Source organism: Macroventuria anomochaeta (assembly GCF_010093625.1).
Source record: "Macroventuria anomochaeta strain CBS 525.71 unplaced genomic scaffold BU25scaffold_1, whole genome shotgun sequence".
NCBI lineage: Eukaryota > Fungi > Ascomycota > Dothideomycetes > Pleosporales > Didymellaceae > Macroventuria > Macroventuria anomochaeta.
Genome location: NW_022985362.1, coordinates 1727165 through 1749807, shown reverse-complemented (window position 1 = coordinate 1749807; position 22643 = coordinate 1727165). Strand labels below are relative to the sequence as shown.

Below are 22643 nucleotides of genomic sequence, written 5' to 3'. Positions count from 1 at the left end.
CTCTGTCAGGTCTGTGGCCTTCTCGCACGACTCAAGCAAACTGGCGTCAGCGTCAGAGGACAAGACTGTCAAGCTGTGGAATGCGAGTAGCGGCGCGTGTCTGCAGACCCTTAACATTGGAACAAATCTCCACAGTCTATCCTTCGACTCTACTGACTCTTGTCTCTGCACGGAGATAGGTACATTTGTCATCGCTATCCCAGAGACATTAGGCAGAGCAGCGGCCGCTGAGCCTGAGCCCCAGCCTCCTTTGTACCTGGGCACGAACCTTAGCTCAGACAACACGTGGATCAAGCATGCAAGCAAGCACATGCTCTGGATACCATCAGAGTATCGGCCATTGTGCTCATCTGTCCGCGGAACCACGGTCGCTATAGGCGTTGGATCTGGCTGGGTATGGACCTGTAGTATTGACGTGTAGTATTGACTTTGTATACACTCGTATCCATGCGTAGCAGAATAGTAGTCAGTTGTCATTCTCCTCCTGTTCGGCATCGCATCAAGGGGCATGAGAACGGGCCCAAGTATCCAGGTTGCATGTTGCTGCAGAGAACATGAGAAGAGGTTTTTAAGAGTGCTTGCTGTCATATAAAGCGTTTACGTAACATTTCAACGTCTAGGACTGTTATGGGCTGAGCCCTGTGGACTGAAGACTACGTACGAGACGTGATTACGTAACAAGACTAGGCAGGGGTTGGCAGCCTTCTCTTATATTCTTCGTACGATAGAACAAACCTTCTCTCTCTATATTTCTGCTTCTGTAGTATAGGACAAATGCATACTCGTTAGAAGGCCACTTTGATCCTTAACAAGGACCTTGTTGTGCGTAGTGTTGCGCTTAACGTGAACAAGTAACTAGTTGAACGTTGTTTTATCTGTCTGCATGATCAATTTAACTTTCATACTCAGTGTCGCTGAACTAGACAGCACGGCATGGCTGCGCGCGATGTTTGTGCAACGCATCCGAGAACGCTAGGCAAGTAAAGCATGGCGTGTTCCCAAAGTAGCTGTAACCCGGGGCGCTCATCAAAGCTTCTAGAAGAGCGCCACACCTTGAGCTTGCTAGGCATAACGTCAAATACAGTACGCTCAGTCTAATTTGACGCCTAGCGCTAAAAGCAGCTGTCCCTGACGCGGAGATAGCCTTGGACTACACACTTTCAACGCCTAATTGTCTTTGCAGCCTAGGGCAATGTGCGTCTAGGCTAGGCCTATCGTTCAAGCGTCTTAGAACTGGAAAGAGCGCAGGTAGCAGCGACAGAGCAGAGTCAGAAGGCAAAGTGGTATTTGGAGCAGTGCGCAAGATGATTGCTAGCACGACCACAACTATTGTAATTTTCCTGCTACACTACAGAGTGAGGAATAAAAGTGACTAAAGAATAGGCTAACACTAATTGCAGATCTGTAGATTTCATGTGGGGATATCTGAGGTGCGTGAATGGTGGGTCCATCTCGCTGAGGGGCGTTTCTCGCTTACGGGCAGGGGACGTTAGAAGACCATCATGTATGTGACCAGATAAGACATAATGGATGACGCTGACGCAGCAAGTCAAGTCTGATTGGAGCCGATTTTGATGATCATGAGATGATGAAAGCCACATAAGGAACATCCATAAGGTGCAATTCGTTTCAGCATGTTTCTATGCTCTACCTACACGACTCCCATTTCGTTTAGCAACCCTGCGCAATCGAATGAGCGTTGATGTCGGAAGGTAGACGCGCCCGTGATTGAGGTTTTGCACTCAACTCTCGTGATACACCAGGAATTTCGGCACTGTGATGCCCATTGGTATGTTCAGGGCCGAGGCGTTATCCATCTCCAACGTTGCTCCCGTAGCCATAGCCAGGATCCCTCTTGTCTCAGGAAAGCGCGATCTCTGAATGGTCTTGTCTCCATACCACAGCCCAGTCGACATGCTATGGTCGGCTCTTCCTTCTACGTAGTAGGACTTGCAAGTTTTTTCGTGCTTCACCACGCTGGTGATAGTGAGATCCAGCCAGGCAGACGGCATAGTACAGTCGTCAGAAAGATTATGCCCCATAACCAGCTCAGAGTATCTGGCGTAGATCCCTGGCTGTAACACCTGATTGAAATTGTCGTTCTTCGCAAATTCTTTGAAATGCTTGACCTTCTCGCTGACAACAAAGTCGAAGTTCTCAAGGCCCGAGAGCGCGTATCTCCGTGACGGACATGTCGAACGCATAAGTCGAACAGCTGATCTCCAAATTCAGGACTAACGCACAGCATGGGCATAGAATGGTACACAAAGTTCATCTTTGTCGTGTTGGGATCGGAACTCGTCCCCAGATTGTTGGCCGGGTGTAGTTGTCAAGACGAAAGGATAGCCTAGGTAGTCATGCTGATGTATATCTAAGCATCGAGTCTTGTGCGCAATCACATACTTATTGTCTTGCAGTTTGCAGTGGTTCAAGAAGACATCACATGCCTGGGTAGAGTTGAGCGAGCTCAGGGTAATCGGCCGGCCCGTTTGTGGTGCGCGGCCGTTATAACGTACGTCCGTCCCGTGGTTCTCTCTTCGTTGTACGTGATCGTAATAACAAGAAGTTGCAAAAACTACTGAACATGAGCTCAAGAAGGCTGAGAAGCTACTCAAGGATAAGCGTGATGAGCAGGCTTGTGTGCAGCGTGCAAAGGAGAAGGTGGAGCGGGAGAATGCACGCATCCAGGAGCGCAAGGAAATCGATGCACGCAAGGCAGAGAGAGCACATCTTAAGGAGCAGAAAGACTATGAAAAAGCATCATGCACTACCCAAAAAGGAAAGAGGCAGCTCATACAGCAACAAGGAGCCCAAAAGAAGCAGAAATGTGGTGATGCGGCTGCTCGAAGTGGTGTGGTTCCTCATAAGCCGCCCTCAGCACCTCTACCAACACACAACAGCCGCGGTCGCAAAACACTTCAACCATGCAAATATTGGTATCAAACTTGGTCGCATAGGTCTATAGACTACTCCACCCAAGAATCTAGTTGTAATAGCTTTTGTATGTGGCTCAATAACCTCATGTGCACGGGTGGTCAATAAGGCAAATGGTGCGCGTTGCGGCGCATGCGCGTTGCGAGATCACGTCTGAGTGTAAGTCTTGCTGCATGCAATTAATTTCCGCTGTCTGAGCCGGCTGGAATTTGGGTTTAAGCTGGGATATCGCCTTTGGCTATCCACATTGTGCCCGCTCGCTGTGGTCTGAATCTCGTTGGTCCGTTTCATTCAAGCCTCCTATATATGAATGGATTGGCTCAAGGTAATTGGTAGACATGGATGGAAAGTACTCTTGTATATTCAAGTGACATTGAGTCACGTTATGCCATCGGATGACATTTCTCTCATATGTCTTCGCATGCGTACCTCCATAACCTTCTTGTCCGAGTCATATTCTCGCGAAAATTGTAGTTCATCTAACATGTGCCGAAATGCAGGAAGGCACGGTCCGCTGTATACTTGACACCAGAACCAAGACGAAACAGGTTGGGTTGAGCAACTGAAGTCTTGCACGTCAGCTCTCACAAAGAAGAGCTTCTGTTCAAAGCCACGGCAGCCCTCGAGCATCCTGTGATGCAGCAGTGTAAGGTCCTAGGAAGAGAGAGTGATAATGCTATGCGTCTTAGATACCTACATATGAAATGTCTGTCTTGGGTATCAGGCTTGAGATAGGTAGCTGCAGAATAGTGTAACACCGCCGAAGCGTGCTGCTAGAAAGCGTGCGTGAAGCGTGTCGACTCACTGCCCCGAGGCGAAGTCGTGCTGGTTAAATATGTCGTAGAGTAGCTGCCGAAATGCGAGAGGAAAAGAGCCTACTCTGATGAATCAAAAGATATCCAGAATTTAATTCTTATACCCCTCATTCACTCTACCAGGGATGAAGATGAGCCCTTACCCGCAGTCTCATCCCCATCCCACACCTCCATCATATCCAACCACTCCAACACAAATCCCGCCACAATCCTTGCCCAATCCCTCACCGTCTTCCCATCCAAATGCGCCCCGTCATCCTGCAACGTATGCCACACCTTCGGGAACGGGCTGGGGATGATATGCAGTACTTCCACGCCCTGATGTATAAACGGCAGATGGTCATCTGATATTCCCCCATATCCTGCCATTGTCATGTTGACGTCGGGTAGAAAAGGTGTGTTAGGGCTGGACTCGAGGATTTTGAGGTCTCGTAATCGGGTCTCGATGGTGGAAAGATGTTTGTACGCCCAGTGTGTGGTGGGGAAATATGAAGGCACGGTCGGGTCTGCGCTGCCGAGGAGGTCGAGCAGCATGAATAGCGAAATCTGGGATAGAGGCGTGCGGTACTGGTAGAACTTGCTGGACGGGGGGTTTCGTACGCCTGCCCATTCCGCCGCAAGACTCCTATACATAGATCAGCATCCATGTTTTCAGAATCATCTTGCCCCGATGCTAGGAAATAGGGTTTCCAAACGTACCTCGCGCCATATAGACTGTCCGTATCTGTCCACTGCTGAAACGCCTCCTCCCCATCCAACAACAAAATCTGAATCCCCATATCCATCTCCACCGTCCCCCCTTCCTCTAGGGCTTGCATCTCATCGTACATCCTCTGCACATACCCATCCACCACCTTCGCAACCCACATCAGCATCGCACACGGTGCCGCTGAATCGGTGGCGCCGATAAACCCCTTTGGACTTATCTTGCTATCATAATGCGCAACCAGCGTCAACAAATTACTCTGCCCTGGTTTCACCCACGGCGGCTCGCGCTTGAAAATCAGGTTCTGGAAGGGCAGCGCTTTGCCACGCGAGGTTGGGGTCGTGGCCGTGCTGTTTTGCCAGGATACATCCCATTTGGGGAGTTCGCGCGCGAAGTAGGATCTGAAATGTTGTTGGACGGTTATTTGGCCGGAGGTGCCGGGCACGCGGGGAATGAGAATGGGTGAGAGGAGGGAGCCGTGGTCGGGGTCGAAATGGGAGCCGGGTGAGGGGATGGCTTTGAGGAAGCTGTCTGAGAGCGGCTTGTATGCATGTGCTGTGGGCGAGGAGAGTAGGAGGTATGTCAGGATCGCGAGGGTAGAGGGGAGCGAGAACAACATCTTGTGAACGCGCTGGAGATTCGTGGGACGCGCCAGTTGTGGTGGTGGAGTAGTGTGGAAAGTGTTATGGCTATCTCATGTTCGCCAAGGGGGTTCAATAGAGTTGAATAGCTGGCAAGTTACGATGTCGAGCCCCCTGATTCAGCGCAAACTCGATTGAAACCGAGAAAGCATCGTTCCTTGCTTCCTTAAGCAGGGACCGAATCGTTACTAGTGCCGTGCTTGCCGAGCACAGTTGGTGTTGGTCTTTGTCTGAAGTGTTTCAGTTTCCGAGGCACGAAACTGGAGGTTGAGCTTTGCACGTGACAACGCACTTTCATCTTATCAGATCTGATCTCGGGCTCGATGCGGAGGATCTAACGCAACTGGTGAAAAGGCTCCACTCCTCCATGATGACGTCTGCTTTAACTGCGAGGACGAGCGAGAGGAAATAGTGTTTGCAATTGTAGGTTAAGATCAATGGATTCCTTGTTTTGCTACGAACACGCTCACACACTTATTTACAACTTCGCCTTGATCTGCCCCTCGACCTTGACAATCGCCCTTCCGTTCGTCAACACCGTCTTCCCACCATCCACGCGCACAATAAACCTGATCTCCTCAAATCCGCCGTCATGCTTCTCGCCGGTCCTCCACATCTCCGTGATCAGCTTATCAGCAGGCTTGACTGGCGCCGCAAAACGTGCCTGGAACTCCCTCAGGTTCTCTGGCTTGCTTGCACCGAACGCCTGCAGGATGGCGTGCGCAGACATATTCCATGAGAACAAGCCGTGGATAATGGGGCCGCCAAAGCCCATCTTCTTGCCGGGCTTAGGGTCGGCGTGAAGCGGGTTGTAGTCACCGTTGAGACGGTAGATGTGTGCGGTCTCCATGGTGGTCTGGACGGTACGGGTCGCATCGGGCACGCGGTCGGGAGGTGGGTAGCTCGGGACCTTGGGGCCTGGTAAGGTAATTAATACACTGTTTCCGTCAAATACAGCACGATTGCTGACTTACCCTTAGGACCTCCCCACCCTCCCTGGCCAACGTAGAAGCCACTGCCAACAGCTCTGCTGTATGTCTCACCGGACTCTGCATCTACAAGCCTTTGCTCCGTCTCAACGACTGTGCCGGGCTTGCCCTTATCGTATACACCGAGCACCTTGCTCCTGATTTCGAACTTGCGACCTTCGCTGGACACAGGGATGGGCTTGAAGAACTCGAGCTTGCGCTCGCCATCGAGGACATGCTTGGTGTCGAACTTGGGTACGCCATCGATGGGCTCGGCGTTGGAGCGGGCGTAGAAGTCGATTACCTCCTGGTCGGTGTGCTTGAAGGGTAGTATGATGGGGTACGTAGGGAAGGCCGCGAATTGAGGATGCAATTCCTGAGGTAGCTGTTAGTACCGGCGGTTTTATGTTGCTTGAAAGCTAGCTGCACGTATGACTTGCGTATAGAAAGTGCAACTCCTCAGGGTAGGTAGCGCCGATGCTCGCTGCGAAAAGCAGCAGGTCACGCTTGAGCCAGGAAACCTCATAGCTGGGGAACTCGAAGCCAACACCCGGTCCTGCCTTCTCGCTCATTGTGTATATGGTCAGATGTGGATTTGATGCAATGCGATTGTAGATTAAAGGTATATGGGGCTCAGGTACGTAACGCTGAGAAGTTTGAAGTGTGAGCGGGGCGGCAATCACGGTTCCAAGCCCTGAGGAGCTCTCCAACAGCCGAGGTCGATATCGATTCACCACCTCGAAATCGACCATGCCCAGAGTAGCTTAGAAAGGCCAAGTACCCTCGAAGACATGTGACCCTTGTAGCCGAAGTCGGCACTACCTTTCGAAACAGTCGTAAGAACTTGATGGAGAGCGCGTTGTTCAATAGAACAGAGTAATTGACATATTGTTTCATTACCATTACCGGTAGTTCTCGGTAATCATATTTGTGCAGTCCATATGTACAGAGTGCCAGCCTTAATCGACCCTATCCAGCCCACTCATTGACATTTGAAGACGATGCGAATGACCCAAATTCAAACATGCTCGAAGCGCAGAATGAGAACATGCGTGATGCACAACAAACAGACCGTACGCCAGCAAAAGTGAATGACCACTCAAACAAACACAAATGCTCCGCGAAAGTACCCCACGCAATGCAATGAAGGCAACCCCCAAGAAATGAAAAATCGATATGCATCCCTCATAGAAAAGCTCAATCTTTGGCATTCCAAGCAAGGTCGTACCTCTGAGGCGTACTTGGTCGTGTAGTTCTCCTGTTTGTAACACGAACGTCCAGGTTTCGTATGTGGTATGTAGATTCCATGGTCGGTCCTATTGACCGCACGTAACGAGTGCTGATCTAGCACTCAGTATCATTCATGTGCTCGCTGAAAATGTGGTGATAAACGTGCGGCGAAAGCCTACGTGCAAAACGAAAAGATATGCGACAGGCCTTCAGCGCAATTTGGAACCTTCGTAGACGGATAGGCGGGAGTATCCAGGACAAGTACGAATTAGAAGTCGATGGTGCGTCCACGCCATCAAAAGACGATTCGTAAAACTCATAACAGCGCTGCTGAAACACTTTTGTCGGGACCAGCCTACTGATGAGGACATTCGTCTAGACGTCCATCTGGCCATGGTTGAAGATGTCGTGCTCGTTGTTGCTGGGAATGACGCCGGACATCCTGTCTCCGCGTCCCGCTGGCTTGTCCCAGTTCAAGTCGTCCTTGTCATCCTCTTCCATTCGGTCATGGTCATTGTGGGTCCTGCTGCCGAATTGCTGCTCCATGGTGCTTTCGCCGGTAAAAGTGAAACCAGCAAAATTGGCCTGCATGGTTGGTGAGAGCGGAGTCGAGGCAGGGTTGATACCAGATGCCAGCGCAGCAGCGCGAGCGTTCAACGAGCCGTTGCCATTAAGAGCGTTCGTGAACTCTGGATCGAAGTTGGAGACGTCCAATTCTCCCTTGAGCTTAGGCTTGAAGGGTGGCACGACGTTCTTCTTCGACAAAGCATCCCAGTCGATGTCGGCAAAGAATGGGTGCTCCTTCAACTCCTGGGCGTCCCGGGTGGCGCCAAGCCTGTGCTTCGGGTTCCTGTTCAAGAGACCCTTGACAAAGTTTCGGCCCTCGGTGCTCAAAGCGTCTCTGGGGAACCTGACCTTTCCGAAAGCAATGTTCTTGTACATCTGCTGGGTATCTTCCGCATAGAAAGGACTCCAGCCGCAGCACATCTCGAACACTAGCACACCGAGAGACCAGAAGTCAACCATCTTCGTGTAGCCATGCTCGTCCAAAAGTACCTCGGGTGCCAAATACTCAGTTGTGCCACAGAATGTATTGGTAGTCGCGTTCTCGGTAAGGTTAGCCTTGGAAAGACCGAAGTCGCAAAGTGCGATGTGGCCATTGGCGTCAAGCAGGATGTTCTCTGGCTTTAGATCGCGGTAGACGATGTTGTGATCGTGGAGATGCTGCAAAGCCAAAATCAACTCCGCAATATAGAACTTCGCGCGAGCTTCCTGGAAACGACCCTCACGCTGGAGATGCCAGAACAATTCACCTCCAGACATGTAATCAGTAACCAGGTAGAGATCCGACGGTGTCTGGAAAGAGAACTTCAGGCCGACGATGAAGGAGGAGTCCGCCATAGCAGTCCTGACGAGAATGTTGCGTTCGCCCAATGTGTGTGCGACCTCCTTCTTCTGAACAATGACCTTCTTCGACAGAACCTTCATAGCGTAAATTCGCTTGGTGTCACGCTTGCGAACCTGGAAGACCTGGCCGAATGTGCCCTTGCCGATAAGCTTCAGGATCTCGAAATCTTCGGGACCGTAAGACTTCTTCTCGATCCTGTGGAAGTCAAGCTTGAGGTGAATCTCACCAGTCACCTTGGCGCTCTCGCCCTCACGAGGTTCAAGGGCAAACCATCCATCATACGGCTGGTCGTACTCGATCAGGTTGGGGCAGAATCGAACGTGACCAAGGAAAGCCTCGCCATTCGCTCGGTCGTAAACTGAGATGTCGACCTCAGCGTGGTCACCGACAACGTCACTGCATTCTGTCAGTATGTGTGCTGATGCAAATTTTGCAATACAACGTACAATTCGGCCTCATGCTCCCAAGTGGGGTTGGTCGTCTCCTCGAATGTGTCATCCCTAGCATCCGAGCTGTGACCACTGTTGCTGCTCTGACGGCTCTTCATGGGGATGGCCATGGGCCTCTGCATCTCGCTTTCGGTCCTCCTCATCTGCATAGGGCCACGGCGGCCCTTGGTGTCATCATGCTTTGGCCCATCTGAGATGTACTCGGCCCATTGGAACTGGATAACGCAGTAGGGGTCGGTACTTGCCCGCAGGTCCCGACCTTCTGTAATGGTGACTGCAAGCTTGCCCTTGGGTGCTCCTACGACCGATGCTTCCTTATCCGACTTGTTTGATGTTTTCGATTCTCTCGAGTGATTCGACGCAAGCGAGGTGCGAGACAAGCTCGATGTTGGTGGCTTGCCTTCTTGTGAGCGTGTGCGAGGAGTCTGAGGAGGGGTAGCCTGATTCTGCGGCGACGAAAAGTCGCCTTCCGTTAGCTTCTCTGTTTCACCATTCAACTGCGAAGCTGAGGGGGTTCGAGAAGAGGCACTGGGAGCAGGACTAGGCAGCATAGTCTGACGAGGGGTGACCTTTTCTGTGTTTTCCTTCTCTTTGGGTTCCATTGAAGCGGCGTCTGAAGGAGCAGGTGCGGGGTTGTAACTTTTTGACAACGAGGATTTGCTCTGGGGCAAAAAGGAATCACGAACCTGGCCAAAGTAGCTGTGCAGAATACCCGGCAGTCGTTTATCAGTGGGATCCGGACGCGGTGTTGAGGCACCAGGTGGAGTCGAGCTGGTGGAGCCGATCTGATCGTGACCGTCGTCATCGTGGGTCGCTGCTCTGTGCGGCGTTAGTAGGGCGTTGTGGGCCGGCATTATCGCTGCGGTGCGGACAGTCGTGATGGTGTGCAGCGACAGTTTCGAGGAGGGGAGATGATAATGCTGCTCAGGAAGAAAGGTGCAGCAAGAAAAAGCTGACCCAGGGCATAGGGTGTGTAACGTTGACATCGGCATTCAGCAGCTGCGCTACTGGCTGCCACTTGGTGCTGAGCTAAGCGGTGGTCGCACTTGCCCTCTGCGAGCTTTGCACACCCGGCGAAATGCAACAAAATGCACAAAGAACGCAAGAGTGGCTTACCTCTGGTTTCCCATTGCCTGCCGCAGCAGGTCTGCTGCGGCTGAGGGAGCGCCACCGTTGGACGAGGTCATCTTGCCAAACTTGGGTGGCGGGCGGGCAGCGGGCTTGGTGGGTGCAGACTTTTCGTTGTTGCTGGCGTTGAGCGTGGACAGCGTGGGCACTGCACTCGAGGACTTGGTTGACAGGTGACGGCGGGGTCGCGAGGCCTTGGTGGGAGAGATCTCAGAAGCGCGGGATACTAGTCCGGGTCGAGCTGGACGAGCATCGATGGCAGCAGCGCTGGATGGAATGGTGGTGGTTGCTCGGAGACTGGCTCGCGATGTGCTGGCGGTGGATGCTGTGCTGGCAGTACGTACGCTTGAAGTCGCGGGAGACGAGGTGACCAGGTCCATGTGTTGCGGGCGTGAAGTCATATGTAATAGATAATCAACTGGAACCTGGCTCGCTGCACTAAAACAGCGTTAGCCGCTGCAATGAAATGAGAAAACTCTGCTAAGGCCTCTATCGGGTCTGCACGAGCGTCGCGCGAAGAAAGACACCCGAGTTCTTCCAGGGCTCAGGCTCAAGCGCGGCGGCGGTGAACAGCGCGGTACTTGACGACTGGGTACCTTGGGACTCGGTGCGTGGGCCAGCGACGAGAGGGACCTAACAAACCTAGCAGGACTAACAGCTAACTTCATGCGTAGGGCGGAATCTCGGGAGCCGTTGGGAAGTACACACCACGACGAACAGACGGCCGTGGGATTGTATAATATTGGCGGCGCGCTCGCTGAACAATGACTGGCCGCTGTGCAACATGCTCTCGCGTTGAGTTGATGCGGATATAATCAGTGATAGCCAGACGCCGCGGTGAGTGAGCGAGATAGGCAAGTGCAGTGCCGCTCATTCACCTCAACACAAAACCATGACCTCGAGAACACGAGCCAGGCAGTTGCATTCACCGTCTGGCACGCATCAGTGACTGCAGCACGCAACCGGCAGCGACCGTGGCCAGCTGCATCCGACAGGGCACGGTTTGTTTGGCGATTATTTCACCGCCACTATTGTCATCTGTCGACACCACTCACAGTCTGTGCTCGGCGACAAGCAGGTCGACCGGTCGCCAGGGTCGTCTTTCTGCCACCCAAGGACGCTGAAGTGCCATCCCTCGCGCCAAGGCGACGCAGCATGATGACGAAAAAGTGGAAAGGAGCCGGCGTCGTGGATCGGCGAGCGAGACGACCCTGGGTTAGGATCTCGGAGCGCGCCAATCGCTGTGTGAACTGCTCGGTGTTGCGGCCCCACCCAGCCGTATCAGTCCTTAATCAAGTGGGCAGCGGACAACCTCACGACTGATGAAGTGCACCAAGTGGAATGAAGTGGTATCCACGAGGTATCGCCCAATCTCCCTGCGCAGGCTCTGGGAACTGTCGTTACAGGAAAAGACGCAATGATCCACACCCCTGATGCACTGATGGCGAGCTGCATGTGCCGCCGCGCGCGATGCGGCAGCAGAGGACCCTGGCCTGATAACAGCCGCAGGGCGGAATCGTGGTCACTGGGAACAAGGTTGACACGAGTAACTTTCATGTGATGTACTGTTTCGAGCAGCTGATGTGCCCAGGCGAGCTGCCCCAGGGAATGGAAGTGGTCCAAATTGGGTCTACGTTCCCCTAAACGAAAGACTGCATTTCCTAAACCGAGCAGCCAGGTCCGTTCCCAGCACCAAGTCCGGTGCCCATGCCCAAGGGTGTTACGAATGATATCGACGTCGAAAAGCATAGCTGATCGCTGATTGGTGGCCGGCCGGGGAAGGAGCAACATTGTTCCTGCCATGCGCGGCGCGGGCTTCTTTGTATACATAAAAGTCCAAGCTTTTCGAGGCGGCGCGCAGTCTTCGAGACAACCAAATACCGCGCAAACGCCCACCATGTCTGACCGGGAGTTTGGCGGCAACGACGACCTGTCGTTGCCAAAGGGTGTGTTTCATGTTGAACTACGGTGTCAATTCAGGCAACTAACGCGTCCAGCGACCGTGCAGAAGATTGTGCAAGATATCCTGGCGACAGAACCCGGCATGACATTCGCGAAAGATTCACGAGACCTGCTCATAGAGTGCTGTGTCGAGTTTATCACACTCATCTCCTCCGAAGCCAATGAAATCGCCGAAAAGGACGCAAAGAAGACAATAGCCTGCGAGCACGTTAAGGCAGCGCTCGAGGAGCTGGACTTTGGCGAGTACGTTCCTGCGATTCTTGAGGTCGCGCAAGACTACAAGAAGCAGCAGCAGGTACGCGCCATGCACATAGTCCGCATCATCTTCGTACTAACTTGTAACAGAATCGCGAGAAGAAGCAGACCAAGATCGAGCAGAGCGGCATGACTGAGGAGGAACTCATCCGCGCGCAAGAAGAGCTGTTCCGCTCGGCTACGGACAAGTTCAACTCGGCGCCATCGTAGTGCGAGGCATCTTAATGAATAATACGATACAGGCTGCGAGGCGTTGAGGGCGTTGACCACACAGGTCTCTGGACGGCGTTTGGGACATAGATTGGGCACATGAAGGCATTCAGTTCGGCATCGGCGGGCCGCAATTCTACAAAGAGCTGCAAGACAGCCAACATAATACTACATGGCAAAAGCCTCTCAAAGCTGCATTGCACTCTGCAGCTACACCCAAGAACATCCTCAAACTACCACATACCTATGCACTGATATCGAGTGAATGGACACAGCCAAGTGACTGAGAGCTGCTTGCTCGGCAAGGCGCGGGGCGAGTGACGTCCACGGGTTGCGCGCCAACCCCCGCGAACACCGTACCTATCACTTGCACTACCACAGCCCTACCCTGCATTTGACCGTACACCACAACTGCATACACCGAAATTATCGTCACCATGTCCGGTCTCGAAAATGCCCTTTTCAACCTCAAGGTTCGCCAGCGCACCTATCTCGGCACCATGATGTTTCATACTGACCTTGATAGTTTACAGCCAAGTCGCTGAACCGCCAGTCACTCAAGGCAGGGAAGGAGGAGCAGCAGGAAAAGGCAAAGCTGGAGAAGGTGCGTAATATCTGAGCATATCGAGAGGCACCCTGACTTATCGTCAACCATCACAGGCTATGAAGCAAGGCCACAACGATATCGCCCGTATCTACGCCCAGAATGCCGTCCGCAAGCAGAACGAGAAGCTCAACCTCCTACAACTAGCCTCACGGGTCGACGCCGTCGCCGGTCGTGTCCAGACTGCTGTCACTATGCGACAAATTACCGGCAACATGATGAAGGTCAACCGCAGCTTGGATGTTGCTATGAAATCGATGAGCCCTGAGAGGGTATGCTCCCATACCTTGCAGATCGACGGTCTGCTGGGCAGCATCCAGCGAGGAGAGTCACTGACAAAGATACAGATTGCCGCCGTCATGGTCGACTTCGAGAAGCAGTTCGAGAACGTCGACTCCGCAACCGAGCTCTACCAGGACGTTACCTCATCAGCAACCGCCGTTGGCACACCACAAGAAGACGTCGACCGCATGATGGCACAAGCTGCAGACAAGGCCGGCGTCGAATTGCAGTCTGATCTCCAGGAGGCACCGAAGACAAAGGTTGGCCCCACAGAGCAAGAGGAGGATGCGTTCACCGAGCGACTACGCGCCTTGAGAAATTAGGGGAGGCGATCTCCTTTCTTTGTGTACTGGCGCACTCTGGAGTTTGGGAGCGGGAGCGGGAGCGGGATATTGCAAATGCAATTGCTATGAATCTTGACATTTGAGGTCTCACGACGATGGTATTTCTATGTCACAATATCGAAACTTTTGGAACCGCAATATTGATCAGTCGGCTTACAGTTCGGTCTTTTGTTTATTCGTGTCTTAGCTAGCTAACAGACATCAGTAGACCGGTACTATCCCCACTTTGTCATGATTCGAGCTTACCAAGGTTGGTAAACAACCGTTCAATGCATGAGGGCCATCATATTGCAGCAGTGGAGGAGAGATTGGCTGCCAACAGCGTTGGTGACTTGTACAACAAGGCGACTACGAATCAAGTCCAAGTTCCAGCACCCATCCTCAGCCTTTCAGCACTCAACCATACAGCACTCAGTGTCGTCTAAGTTTAGGCCGCATGCGTCGGCCTTACTAGTCGTACTCGAACTAGTTCATGTTGCTACTCTGATTTTCTGTGCTAATTTCATCACAGTGCAATAATTGTCGCCAATCAGTCAAAAGAGCCACACAGCCAGTTTCGTTGTCACCCTTTAGAGTCCACTTTCACCTTCCAGCAACGTCCCTGGGATTCACACTGTATCTCAGTACGATCAACATGGCAGATGTTGTGCCCGAAGCATCCCACACAATGCTATGTTTGACGATGTCATGTACTGGGGCAGGTCCAAACTAGAAAATATAAACCACAATTGGCAAACATGAGAAGGATAGGAAAGCTGGGCGCAGGTCGAACCTAGTCCGAGGACTCAATGCGGTCCTGACTCCTGAACAAGGTCGAGCACACTCCACGTCAAGGCTTGCAAGTCGCGGAGGCAAGAAACTGAGAATCCCTACCAGCTACTTTGTTCACCAAAGATCTGATCTTTGGCTCGTTAGCCCTAGTGCAGATCAGTCCCACGCCAGGAATAACGCAAGCCACTTCCTCTGAGTCTGCCAAGTAGCTGCGTAATGGATAAGATCAAAGCGCAACATCGATCGTAGCTGTAATAGCTAGAGGCTGTATTGTGTTCTCTTTTGTTTTGTTTGTTTCGCTCAGAGACTATGAATCATCGCCTAGCCGTTTGGCGAGTCAATCGCACAACAAAGTGGACATGGGTGACAGGCTTCCTCTAGAAGCTCCTGAAGCAGAGAAATCCGTACAGATGAGTTTCTCGCGGCTGCTACACAACTTCTACGCAACACCGAGCTTAACCTAAGTCAGGAGGACCAAGATGCCCTGTAGAAAGAACTCTTGGACCCCTTTTCGAGCAATGGTCTCACTTATGTCCTAGGTTACTTAGATTGAGGAGCACCGAGCGGCCGAATTGGGAAAAGCAGCTGTGAATATTCTACTCATATGGCTGCCCGTCTCGGTAGAATGGAGATACTCAAAACGGTTCTATCCTCTTCTACCTACGGCCAACTCTCTGCAAGCAATCAAGTCATCATAAGCTTGCAGGCTGACGAGTACAAGCGACAATGTAGATCTCATATTGAGAGAGAAGCCCCTAACAATCCTTCTTACAAACTGCTGTCTCAAAACCTTAATGGACAAGCGTCACTATTAGTGGCAATTAACGCGAATCGGACCATTGCAGTTGGATGGCTCTTGGAGCGCTTGCTGGAAACACAACACTTTCCTGGCCAAACCTCTCCAGTGGCTGGAGACTATGTTATTTAGGCACCGAGTTCAGTCATCAAATCTGGGCACCTTGGAATGCTGGTACTTCTTGCCAGCCTGTTGCCCAACTGGAGCTAACTGAGTTTCAAGGGGAAAGTACGCAAACGGATACCTATTTGCCAGCTTGTATTGCAGTCTAAGAGACTCGATATGGCTAACTTCTTTATCTCTCGATTGCCCAGCGTCCTTTTGAAACATCAATGGGAGCAGCGGCTATAGTATAGTATGAAGCTTTTGTACGTGAGATGGGAATTCTGTAGAGGCACACTAGTCGGTCTGGTAACTGGTTCAACTTCTATGGAGAACACTTCTTCAAAAGAGGTGATACTCAATTCCTGGCTTTGGGAATATAGAAACGGTACGCTAAAAAGTTGTGTTAACAAGGATATGAGGCCGAAGAACTGTGTGCAAAAGTATCCTTACTTTACGACTCCTGCGCAATAGGAGCGTCTCAGCCGAAAAAGAGCCTTGAATACGCAAAAAGCGCAAACTTTGATTAGCAGATCAAAAGTTGATGCTGATTGGCTCTACTAATAAGATTGCGAAGTAAGCCATTCTGGTGTTGATGTGGCAGTAATGTTGTAAAAGCATAGAAAGGAAAGAGCAACGTAGAAAGAGTAGCCACAAACCCTAACGCATTCAACCGCAAGAACGACAGAAATATACCTAGGTCACAACATAGATACCAGTGTAGTACTAGCTGTAAGAGATTCAGGGCTTGCTCTCAAGTCCTGTTGCAGAAGCGTCCGCCGTCATGAAGCCTCCGAGATCCTTCACGCCTGACAGATCTACGTATGTTGCGATAACTTCACTTCAACTTTCCTTTTCATATTACATGACTCGCCGTCTCGCCTGAATTTAAGGTCCGTCGCCCTCTGCCGCAGATTTGTCGTTCATGGGATACTCCATTCTGAGCCCACTTTTGTGCCCTGCCAATGCGCTTGCGCTCGTCGTCAAACCCGTTTGCGGGCCTGATTCCCAGCGTCCAGAGCATGCGGCGGATAATTACCGTAGCATGATTATACAACATTATCTGTCCCAAGCTGCCGTCTGGGCCCAGGCTAAATGCGTAGAATGCCGCGTTCACTTTGTCTTGCGCCCCCTTGTCTGGTACGGAGTTGCTCCCCCGTCAGACGGAGCAGGAACCCATCTCTCGGGCATGAATGAGAACGGCTCGTTGATGTAATCCTCGGAGTGTTGAAGTGCGTATGTGCCACGCCTAGGTCAGTCCCCTCAGGGAACAATTCAACGTCAACGACGACACCACCTTGCTTCACTGTGCGCAAAGGGATACCAGGAATGCTGGGGTCCAGACGCAGAGTTTCAGTGATGCAAGCTCGTAGGTAGGAACACGATTCCAATCGCTCTCCCATGCGAATGTCCTCGGCATCTCCGAATGTGTCCTGCAGCTCTTGCACGAGTATTCCCATGCACTCGGGGTTGTTAAGCAAGTGATTCGTAAGAGCGCTAATAGTAATGCGCATCGGATGTGAAGCCATGGACACTATGATCGCAGCCTCCGATCGTAAGTCTTCGCCTGTGAATGAATGTCCAGTGATAGGATCCTTGCCACTGATAACACGAGTCCAAATGTCCGGTGATTTTAGATCCACGGAACATGTAATGCGGTCGTCTGGTTGATCTGCACAGTATTTCTTGTATCTCATTATGCCATCGTTCAACTCCGAAATGAAGATGAGGTGCAGCTTCATCGTTAGGAGGAGAGGTATGAACGCCGTGGTGTTCAGCCCGCGCAAAGCATCCATGCTGAGACCCAAGAACGAGGGTTTTTTATTCAATCGTTGCGTCTCAAAAGACTTGCTGAAGACAATTTCGCCCATGGTATCAAAAGTTAGATATCTAACGATCTTACTGAGATTTCTCGCCGGGCTTTCTACGCTCAGCGACCACAAACCGCTTGTATATCCGATGACCGCAACGGAGTTACTCAACCTATTCGCTGGCCTTACCCTCAGCACGACGTAAGCCCAGGCCTACAAGACTCCTTATATCATTTCTCGCTTGCCAGCCGTACTCTTCTGGGTTTGGTTCAACTTCCTGATCTTCTGCGTCGGGAACCAACGACGTCTTTCGTCCATTTCCGAAGATCCAGTTAACAAGCCATAGAGACCTATCCCCTCGGGTCGAATCAGCTCTTCCAATGCCACCATTCTTTAGAAATCTCTTCACGTTGCTGTCCTTCTCAAGTGCGTCTACTTCAAAGCAACCTTCCACACGGGTTCGCTTCTGGCACTAGGATACATTCACAATGACTTAGACGGTGGAAGTTACCCAATGTTCCGGAACCTTATCAATACCTACGCTGTGGTCGCATTCACGCTGGGCGCGACGACCGTCGCCTACGCCGGCCAATCTTTTGCGCTGAGCGAGCAAGCGATGCAGTGGCATTGGGTGATCTGCGGCATAGTGTTCACAACTCTTCAAATACAAGATCTCTGCGACCAAGAGGGCGACCGAGAACGAGGACATTCCACGATCCTGACTGTGTGAGGCGATACTCTCGCACGTTGGAAAGATATTTTGCAAATGCTTGCATGGTCACTTGTCGTGCCAGCGTTCTGGAACTCGCCTTGGTGGGGGTTCCTTGGACCTTGCGGTGTTGGAGGGACGATCTGCGCTAGGGCGCTGCCTCTGAAGAGTGTTTTTGCTGACCGGAAGTCGTACAAGATGTTGGGTCTCTGGATCACTTGTCTCCTGGCTGTACCATCGATAGCTGTGGGCGCAAACTAGAAGTGCGGGTAGATTTATCATGATAGATGCTGGCGCATCTACCTATATTTAGGTGTCGGCTTCAGAGGGTCTAACTTGACCCAAAGCACTGCCGCTGAATAGCTAAGAATGCGCGCTCCCATTAGCTAGAACTTTGTCCCTGAGAAATGCTGCTGCGAGAAAGGCAAAGGATGTGTTGGTGTAGGTACGTTAATGTTAGGCAGGTGTGACACTGGTAGCATTTAGAAAGAGCGAGGGCAAGAACGAACAGTGCAAAACGCAGGAGCATGAAGAACATTTACTCAGGCAGACTCCTGTTAAAAATGGCGTATACTTCCAGTTCATGGTTGTTTACGAACCAAGAGACTTTCCTTATGAGTTGTATTGAGAATTGCATAGAATTGGAGCAGCGGCAACGTCAGACCAAGGTTCGGCCCGACCCATGAGGACAGTGCGCAGCCCCTCCCTTCACGATGGCGCAATACTTGGATGCGGTGCCTCTTGTGAAATCGAGAAAGCCGGACATAAGCATTCGACCACAACCTTCATAACACTACCTGAGTATTACGGCGTTGAAGACTGTCGCGGCCCCGCAGCGATACAAAAAGGCCGACCATTCTGACCTTTGGGTCCTAAGGTTATATACACCGCAACAAAGACCTCCAGCATACTCCATAGAAAGTGAGAATCGCTGATGATAATCCTCAACTCTGAGCCCTCTAGAGCAGCACTTTTGCTTTGGTACTGTCAGAGACGCTGTGCACAGCCTACTACTTCCAGGCTTCTGAGGTAGCAAAACCCGCACCACAAAGCATGGGGATTGATATGCTCGACTTCTCGCTCCCATGCTGGAGGCGGTTCAGCCATTGACTTCTCTTGATCTGAAGCATCTCGTAAGTGCCAAGCTCGAAGGTGTGCTATGAAATATCGCTTCGACCTGTAAGCACGATCTTCACAAGCTCTGGCTAGGCATCTGAAAGTGTCGTGTTGTTCCAAGCACCCTAGATCTTAACCGGCTTTGAGCAAAACTTGCAAGGGGAGTCTACTTCCTCAAGCCGATCTGGCATACATATCCACTCAGTTGCATTGTAACCGTGTACTTCGAGCTCGTGTCTTTTCCAGTCCGAAATCTAGAAAATGACTGTGAGCAAACAGTGCATCGGTAAATGTTGCGGGCCTCCTTCGCTGCCTTTCTACTGTCAATGAGGGAATCATTTGGGTTGGTTACGCCGGTAACAGTCTCAGACTTTACCAACCATCGTTGTCGGCCTGCATATTTCCCGTGTGTGCTCGGGGACGCTTGCTGAAGAGATGGTCCTTTCTTCGAAGTTCGTGGCTTATTGATCGAGGTTTCGTCTTCGCAGGTCTTTGGAGCGAGTTCTCATCTCCTTTGACGAAAGTCCAGATGCAGATAGGAGATCATTCATCTGAGCCGCATTGGGATGTGGATTGTGGAAGTTGTTCACGAACCACTCTCTCACTACGTATGCACCGCGTCTTGCCCTCCAAGCATATACATTGGCCCCGTGGTCCCTAAAGTAAAACAATATTCCGTGCATTCGTGCGCCCAGTTGAGACTGCTAGATCGTCCAGCCGAGCTTTTGTCGGTTACGGGTGGGATTCATTGTCCAAAAACCACTGTTTGATGGGCCAAGTGTCCGCTCTCAACATTCGCGACTTGCTGTTCTGGATATCATCGCTAGGCTGATCGCTGTAACATCTGAAGGGAAAGGCTCGACTTGCAGACATAAACGTGTACCCTGAAAGTTACCCATTGGCCATGCTGTGGTCTAGATAGCTTTTCAAGGTCACGTTATTGTGGTAGCCTGGATGAGAACGAACCTTGATCGAAGCCCAAAAACATAGCTATGTATGAGACAAATGAGACATTTTCGAGAGGAAAAGATGTCGACTCACTAATTGGACGGCCCCACTGTACACGGTATGCAAGGTACAGGAGAGCCATCTTGAAGACTGATCCGGCAGCGTAAAACGAATTGACCTCGAACGTGCATTCGCTTCTCACCGTTGTGAAGAAGTCAACGATAGGGACTGGGTCAACTCAAGGCGATTTGTGCACATGGACGCGCTCGGCGCGTGGTTCGGGTTCGCATAAAACGATGGTAAATGGGAGGTATTGGTTCAGGAGCGCAGAGCGGGAAGTCTCAACGCGTCGTCCAAAGCGGTTAGGGAGCCGAGACCCACAAACCAGCCATGTCTGGAAGCCACACCTTTTACCTGTGGACGTTATAACCTGAGGTCGCGGAACGTTGGTCGACATTCTTCCGCAGCAGAAAGATCGAGATGAAAGTAGATCGATGTTGCACAAAGCTATACAGGTATTTACAGGACGCTGGAAGTCATGATGCGACTGTTGCACCGTACTGATACGCAGCTCATAGAATGCGATCTCCTGAATATCTACAAAGCTTCGCAGTTGCTTGATAGCCAAATCTGGCAGCCTCTGTCAACATGTTGTGTCTTGCTAAGCTCGCATGCTACTTCTTGACATTTTCTTTTGTATACCTTTTATGGCTGACCTGGCCATACAGCATCAGCAATGCTCCTCACAAGCTGCAATTTCTTTCGCATGTCCTCGTAACCCAGCGAGTTACCCTCCGCATGCGATGCAAACCCACACTGTGGGCTGACACAGCACTGCTGGATAGCATCCTCGCGAGACTGACCAGTGCCCTTTGCAATCCAGTCAGCGGCCTGGTTGACGCGAGCGATCATCTCGTCCTTGCTCTCGAGCTCGGGGAACTTCGATGTAATCACACCGAGTACGACATTCTTGTTCTTGGGGAGGTGCGCAAGAGGCTCGAAGCCTCCGGCACGGGGGGTGTCGTATTCGAGGTAGTATGTGTCAACGTTCAGATCCTACAAAGGTTAACAAGGGTTCTTTCTTGGCAATGGTAAGCTCACATACCTGGAACAGTTTCTTGGCGATGTTATCGTAGGCACCTTCCGAGAAGTGACGGCTGCCCACGTAGTTGCCTCTGCAAAGATGAATGCCGAGGTGCATGTCGGATGGGCGTTCGAAACACTTGTTGTAGAACTTGACGTAGGCATCGAACATCTCATCGGCCGTCTTATCATTCTGATTGTCCGCAGCCCAGCCCTCCAACATGTCCTTCGAGCAGAAGTACGCGAGGTTGGGGTCGTCGATCTGAATGTTCCTGATGCCTTGCGAGTGCAGAATCTTCAGCTCCTCCTGGTATGCCTTCGCCACGTCCTCGAAATATTCCTCGTCGCTCGCATACACCTCCTCGGGGAAGCTACGTCCGTTCAAGTAGCGGAAGTGATACCAGCTGGGAGAAATCAAGGTAATCTTGATGTTCTTCCACTCACTCTCGGGGAGCAGGCTCTTCATCAGGTCGACCTCGTACTGGTTGCTCGACTTTCCAGGGTGGCTGATCTTGCCAACGCAGACAGTGACGTGGTTGGGGACCTCCTTTGCTTCCATAAAGGACTTGACATCAGGTGCATAGGGACGGAAAATGCCAGCATCGTAGCCCTTCAGAACACCTAGCTGAAGCTCTTTCATACCATTCAGGGTCTCGAAGAAAGTGCCCCAGAACATGTGCCTTTACAAAGTCAGCCGGGAGTGTGAGTAGGCCGAGCATCGAACTGACCTGGTGTACTCTCCACTAGAGACGACCTTGAGACCACAGTCTTGCTGGAACTTTACGACCTCTGCGACCGCCTTCTTCTCCAGAGGCACCAGCTCGTCTGGCTGGGCCTTGCCGGAGGCAACATCGTATCGCTTCTGAACAAGCTCCTGGGGTCGAAGGAGTGAGCCAACGTGCTCAGCGCGGAAAGGTGGGCTTCTCTTGATGGACGACATTCTCAATTGCAGTTCGAAGTGTTAGAGAAGAGGAATCGAGTTCAGACGAAAGCTGCCCCTCTTTCTCTAGACTGAAAGCCCCGCAATTGCATCCTGAATCGGACGCTCGTCTGATCCGTGGAGCATTTCAGCCTTGACGTTCAAGCTCGGGTGCCGCGCTCGGGTAAAGAGAATGGGGAGCGCAAAGAGCTTCGATTGGAAGGCAAAGCTGCAACGGCATTGTGCGATGAGGGATGCACACATCCGCAGGTCGAGCTATGGTGGGGCCTTGAGCTTGCCCCACACCGGCAGACCTCGTGCTCCAGCTTCGTTGTTCATGGCAAGCTGACGGACACGCAAAGCATGTCATCCTTTGACAAATATACGAAGTTTCGTTGCCAGACAATTGCTACTGCCTTTTATCGTCAACAAAGCTCAGGATATCACTGTAT

The 22643-nt window shown here is 51.6% G+C and overlaps 10 protein-coding genes across 10 annotated transcripts in view; 4 read left to right on the top strand and 6 right to left on the bottom strand.

Annotated features, from left to right (window-relative positions):
• Positions 1-893, top strand: part of BU25DRAFT_436174 (WD40 repeat-like protein) — a gene marked incomplete at its 5' end in the record, with an annotated part of 4376 nt that extends 3483 nt beyond the window's left edge. The window contains one exon of the mRNA XM_033700007.1: positions 10-893. Within this exon, the coding sequence (XP_033567998.1) occupies positions 10-421 (412 nt within the window). The 3' untranslated portion in view covers positions 422-893. The remainder of the gene's footprint in view (positions 1-9) is intronic.
• A 740-nt stretch (positions 894-1633) lies between these two features.
• BU25DRAFT_405663 (uncharacterized protein) lies at positions 1634-2365 on the bottom strand. Its single transcript, XM_033699841.1, has one exon. It carries the CDS (start codon positions 2202-2204, stop codon positions 1743-1745), a length of 462 nt encoding a protein of 153 aa, XP_033567997.1. The 5' UTR covers positions 2205-2365; the 3' UTR covers positions 1634-1742.
• On the top strand, positions 2247-3042 carry BU25DRAFT_416957 (uncharacterized protein; the record flags this gene model as incomplete). Its single annotated transcript, XM_033699914.1, has 3 exons — positions 2247-2260; positions 2418-2472; positions 2596-3042. 3 exons carry the CDS (start codon positions 2247-2249, stop codon positions 3040-3042), a joined length of 516 nt encoding a protein of 171 aa, XP_033567996.1.
• A 723-nt stretch (positions 3043-3765) lies between these two features.
• BU25DRAFT_381559 (uncharacterized protein) lies at positions 3766-5315 on the bottom strand. The gene is made up of 2 exons (XM_033699671.1): positions 4449-5315; positions 3766-4374 (listed from the first exon to the last, which is right to left on the bottom strand). The coding sequence occupies exons 1-2, from the start codon at positions 5072-5074 to the stop codon at positions 3861-3863; spliced, it is 1140 nt and encodes a 379-aa protein (XP_033567995.1). The 5' UTR covers positions 5075-5315; the 3' UTR covers positions 3766-3860.
• A 259-nt stretch (positions 5316-5574) lies between these two features.
• BU25DRAFT_427248 (Thioesterase/thiol ester dehydrase-isomerase) lies at positions 5575-6636 on the bottom strand (the record flags this gene model as incomplete). The annotated part of the gene is made up of 3 exons (XM_033699968.1): positions 5575-6014; positions 6071-6440; positions 6505-6636. 3 exons carry the CDS (start codon positions 6634-6636, stop codon positions 5575-5577), a joined length of 942 nt encoding a protein of 313 aa, XP_033567994.1.
• Positions 6637-7669: 1033 nt separating this feature from the next.
• BU25DRAFT_329239 (kinase-like protein) lies at positions 7670-10005 on the bottom strand (the record flags this gene model as incomplete). Its single annotated transcript, XM_033699567.1, has 2 exons — positions 7670-9098; positions 9149-10005. The coding sequence occupies 2 exons, from the start codon at positions 10003-10005 to the stop codon at positions 7670-7672; spliced, it is 2286 nt and encodes a 761-aa protein (XP_033567993.1).
• A 1872-nt stretch (positions 10006-11877) lies between these two features.
• Positions 11878-12898, top strand: BU25DRAFT_405659 (histone-fold-containing protein). Its single transcript, XM_033699840.1, has 3 exons — positions 11878-12225; positions 12277-12536; positions 12587-12898. Exons 1-3 carry the CDS (start codon positions 12177-12179, stop codon positions 12704-12706), a joined length of 429 nt encoding a protein of 142 aa, XP_033567992.1. The 5' UTR covers positions 11878-12176; the 3' UTR covers positions 12707-12898.
• Positions 12899-13067: 169 nt separating this feature from the next.
• On the top strand, positions 13068-14087 carry BU25DRAFT_405657 (charged multivesicular body protein-like protein). Its single transcript, XM_033699839.1, has 4 exons — positions 13068-13179; positions 13233-13310; positions 13367-13582; positions 13658-14087. The coding sequence occupies exons 1-4, from the start codon at positions 13144-13146 to the stop codon at positions 13913-13915; spliced, it is 588 nt and encodes a 195-aa protein (XP_033567991.1). The 5' UTR covers positions 13068-13143; the 3' UTR covers positions 13916-14087.
• A 3501-nt stretch (positions 14088-17588) lies between these two features.
• BU25DRAFT_416952 (uncharacterized protein) lies at positions 17589-18125 on the bottom strand (the record flags this gene model as incomplete). Its single annotated transcript, XM_033699913.1, has 2 exons — positions 17589-17888; positions 17958-18125. 2 exons carry the CDS (start codon positions 18123-18125, stop codon positions 17589-17591), a joined length of 468 nt encoding a protein of 155 aa, XP_033567990.1.
• Positions 18126-20685: 2560 nt separating this feature from the next.
• BU25DRAFT_486817 (methionine synthase-like protein) lies at positions 20686-22583 on the bottom strand. Its single transcript, XM_033700186.1, has 3 exons — positions 22001-22583; positions 21295-21952; positions 20686-21245 (listed from the first exon to the last, which is right to left on the bottom strand). The coding sequence occupies exons 1-3, from the start codon at positions 22210-22212 to the stop codon at positions 20895-20897; spliced, it is 1221 nt and encodes a 406-aa protein (XP_033567989.1). The 5' UTR covers positions 22213-22583; the 3' UTR covers positions 20686-20894.
• Positions 22584-22643: the final 60 nt, after the last annotated feature.

Coding starts and splice junctions, on each gene's coding strand:
- BU25DRAFT_405663 (XM_033699841.1), bottom strand. CDS start 2,204: ATGCGTTCGACATGTCCGTCACGGAGATACGCGCTCTCGGGCCTTGAG.
- BU25DRAFT_381559 (XM_033699671.1), bottom strand. CDS start 5,074: ATGTTGTTCTCGCTCCCCTCTACCCTCGCGATCCTGACATACCTCCTA. Junction 4,375..4,448: donor GACAGTCTATATGGCGCGAG/GTACGTTTGGAA, acceptor ATCTATGTATAG/GAGTCTTGCGGCGGAATGGG.
- BU25DRAFT_405659 (XM_033699840.1), top strand. CDS start 12,177: ATGTCTGACCGGGAGTTTGGCGGCAACGACGACCTGTCGTTGCCAAAG. Junction 12,226..12,276: donor CGACCTGTCGTTGCCAAAGG/GTGTGTTTCATG, acceptor TAACGCGTCCAG/CGACCGTGCAGAAGATTGTG. Junction 12,537..12,586: donor ACTACAAGAAGCAGCAGCAG/GTACGCGCCATG, acceptor AACTTGTAACAG/AATCGCGAGAAGAAGCAGAC.
- BU25DRAFT_405657 (XM_033699839.1), top strand. CDS start 13,144: ATGTCCGGTCTCGAAAATGCCCTTTTCAACCTCAAG. Junction 13,311..13,366: donor AAAAGGCAAAGCTGGAGAAG/GTGCGTAATATC, acceptor CAACCATCACAG/GCTATGAAGCAAGGCCACAA. Junction 13,583..13,657: donor AATCGATGAGCCCTGAGAGG/GTATGCTCCCAT, acceptor ACAAAGATACAG/ATTGCCGCCGTCATGGTCGA.
- BU25DRAFT_486817 (XM_033700186.1), bottom strand. CDS start 22,212: ATGTCGTCCATCAAGAGAAGCCCACCTTTCCGCGCTGAGCACGTTGGC. Junction 21,953..22,000: donor TCTAGTGGAGAGTACACCAG/GTCAGTTCGATG, acceptor GACTTTGTAAAG/GCACATGTTCTGGGGCACTT. Junction 21,246..21,294: donor TCGCCAAGAAACTGTTCCAG/GTATGTGAGCTT, acceptor TAACCTTTGTAG/GATCTGAACGTTGACACATA.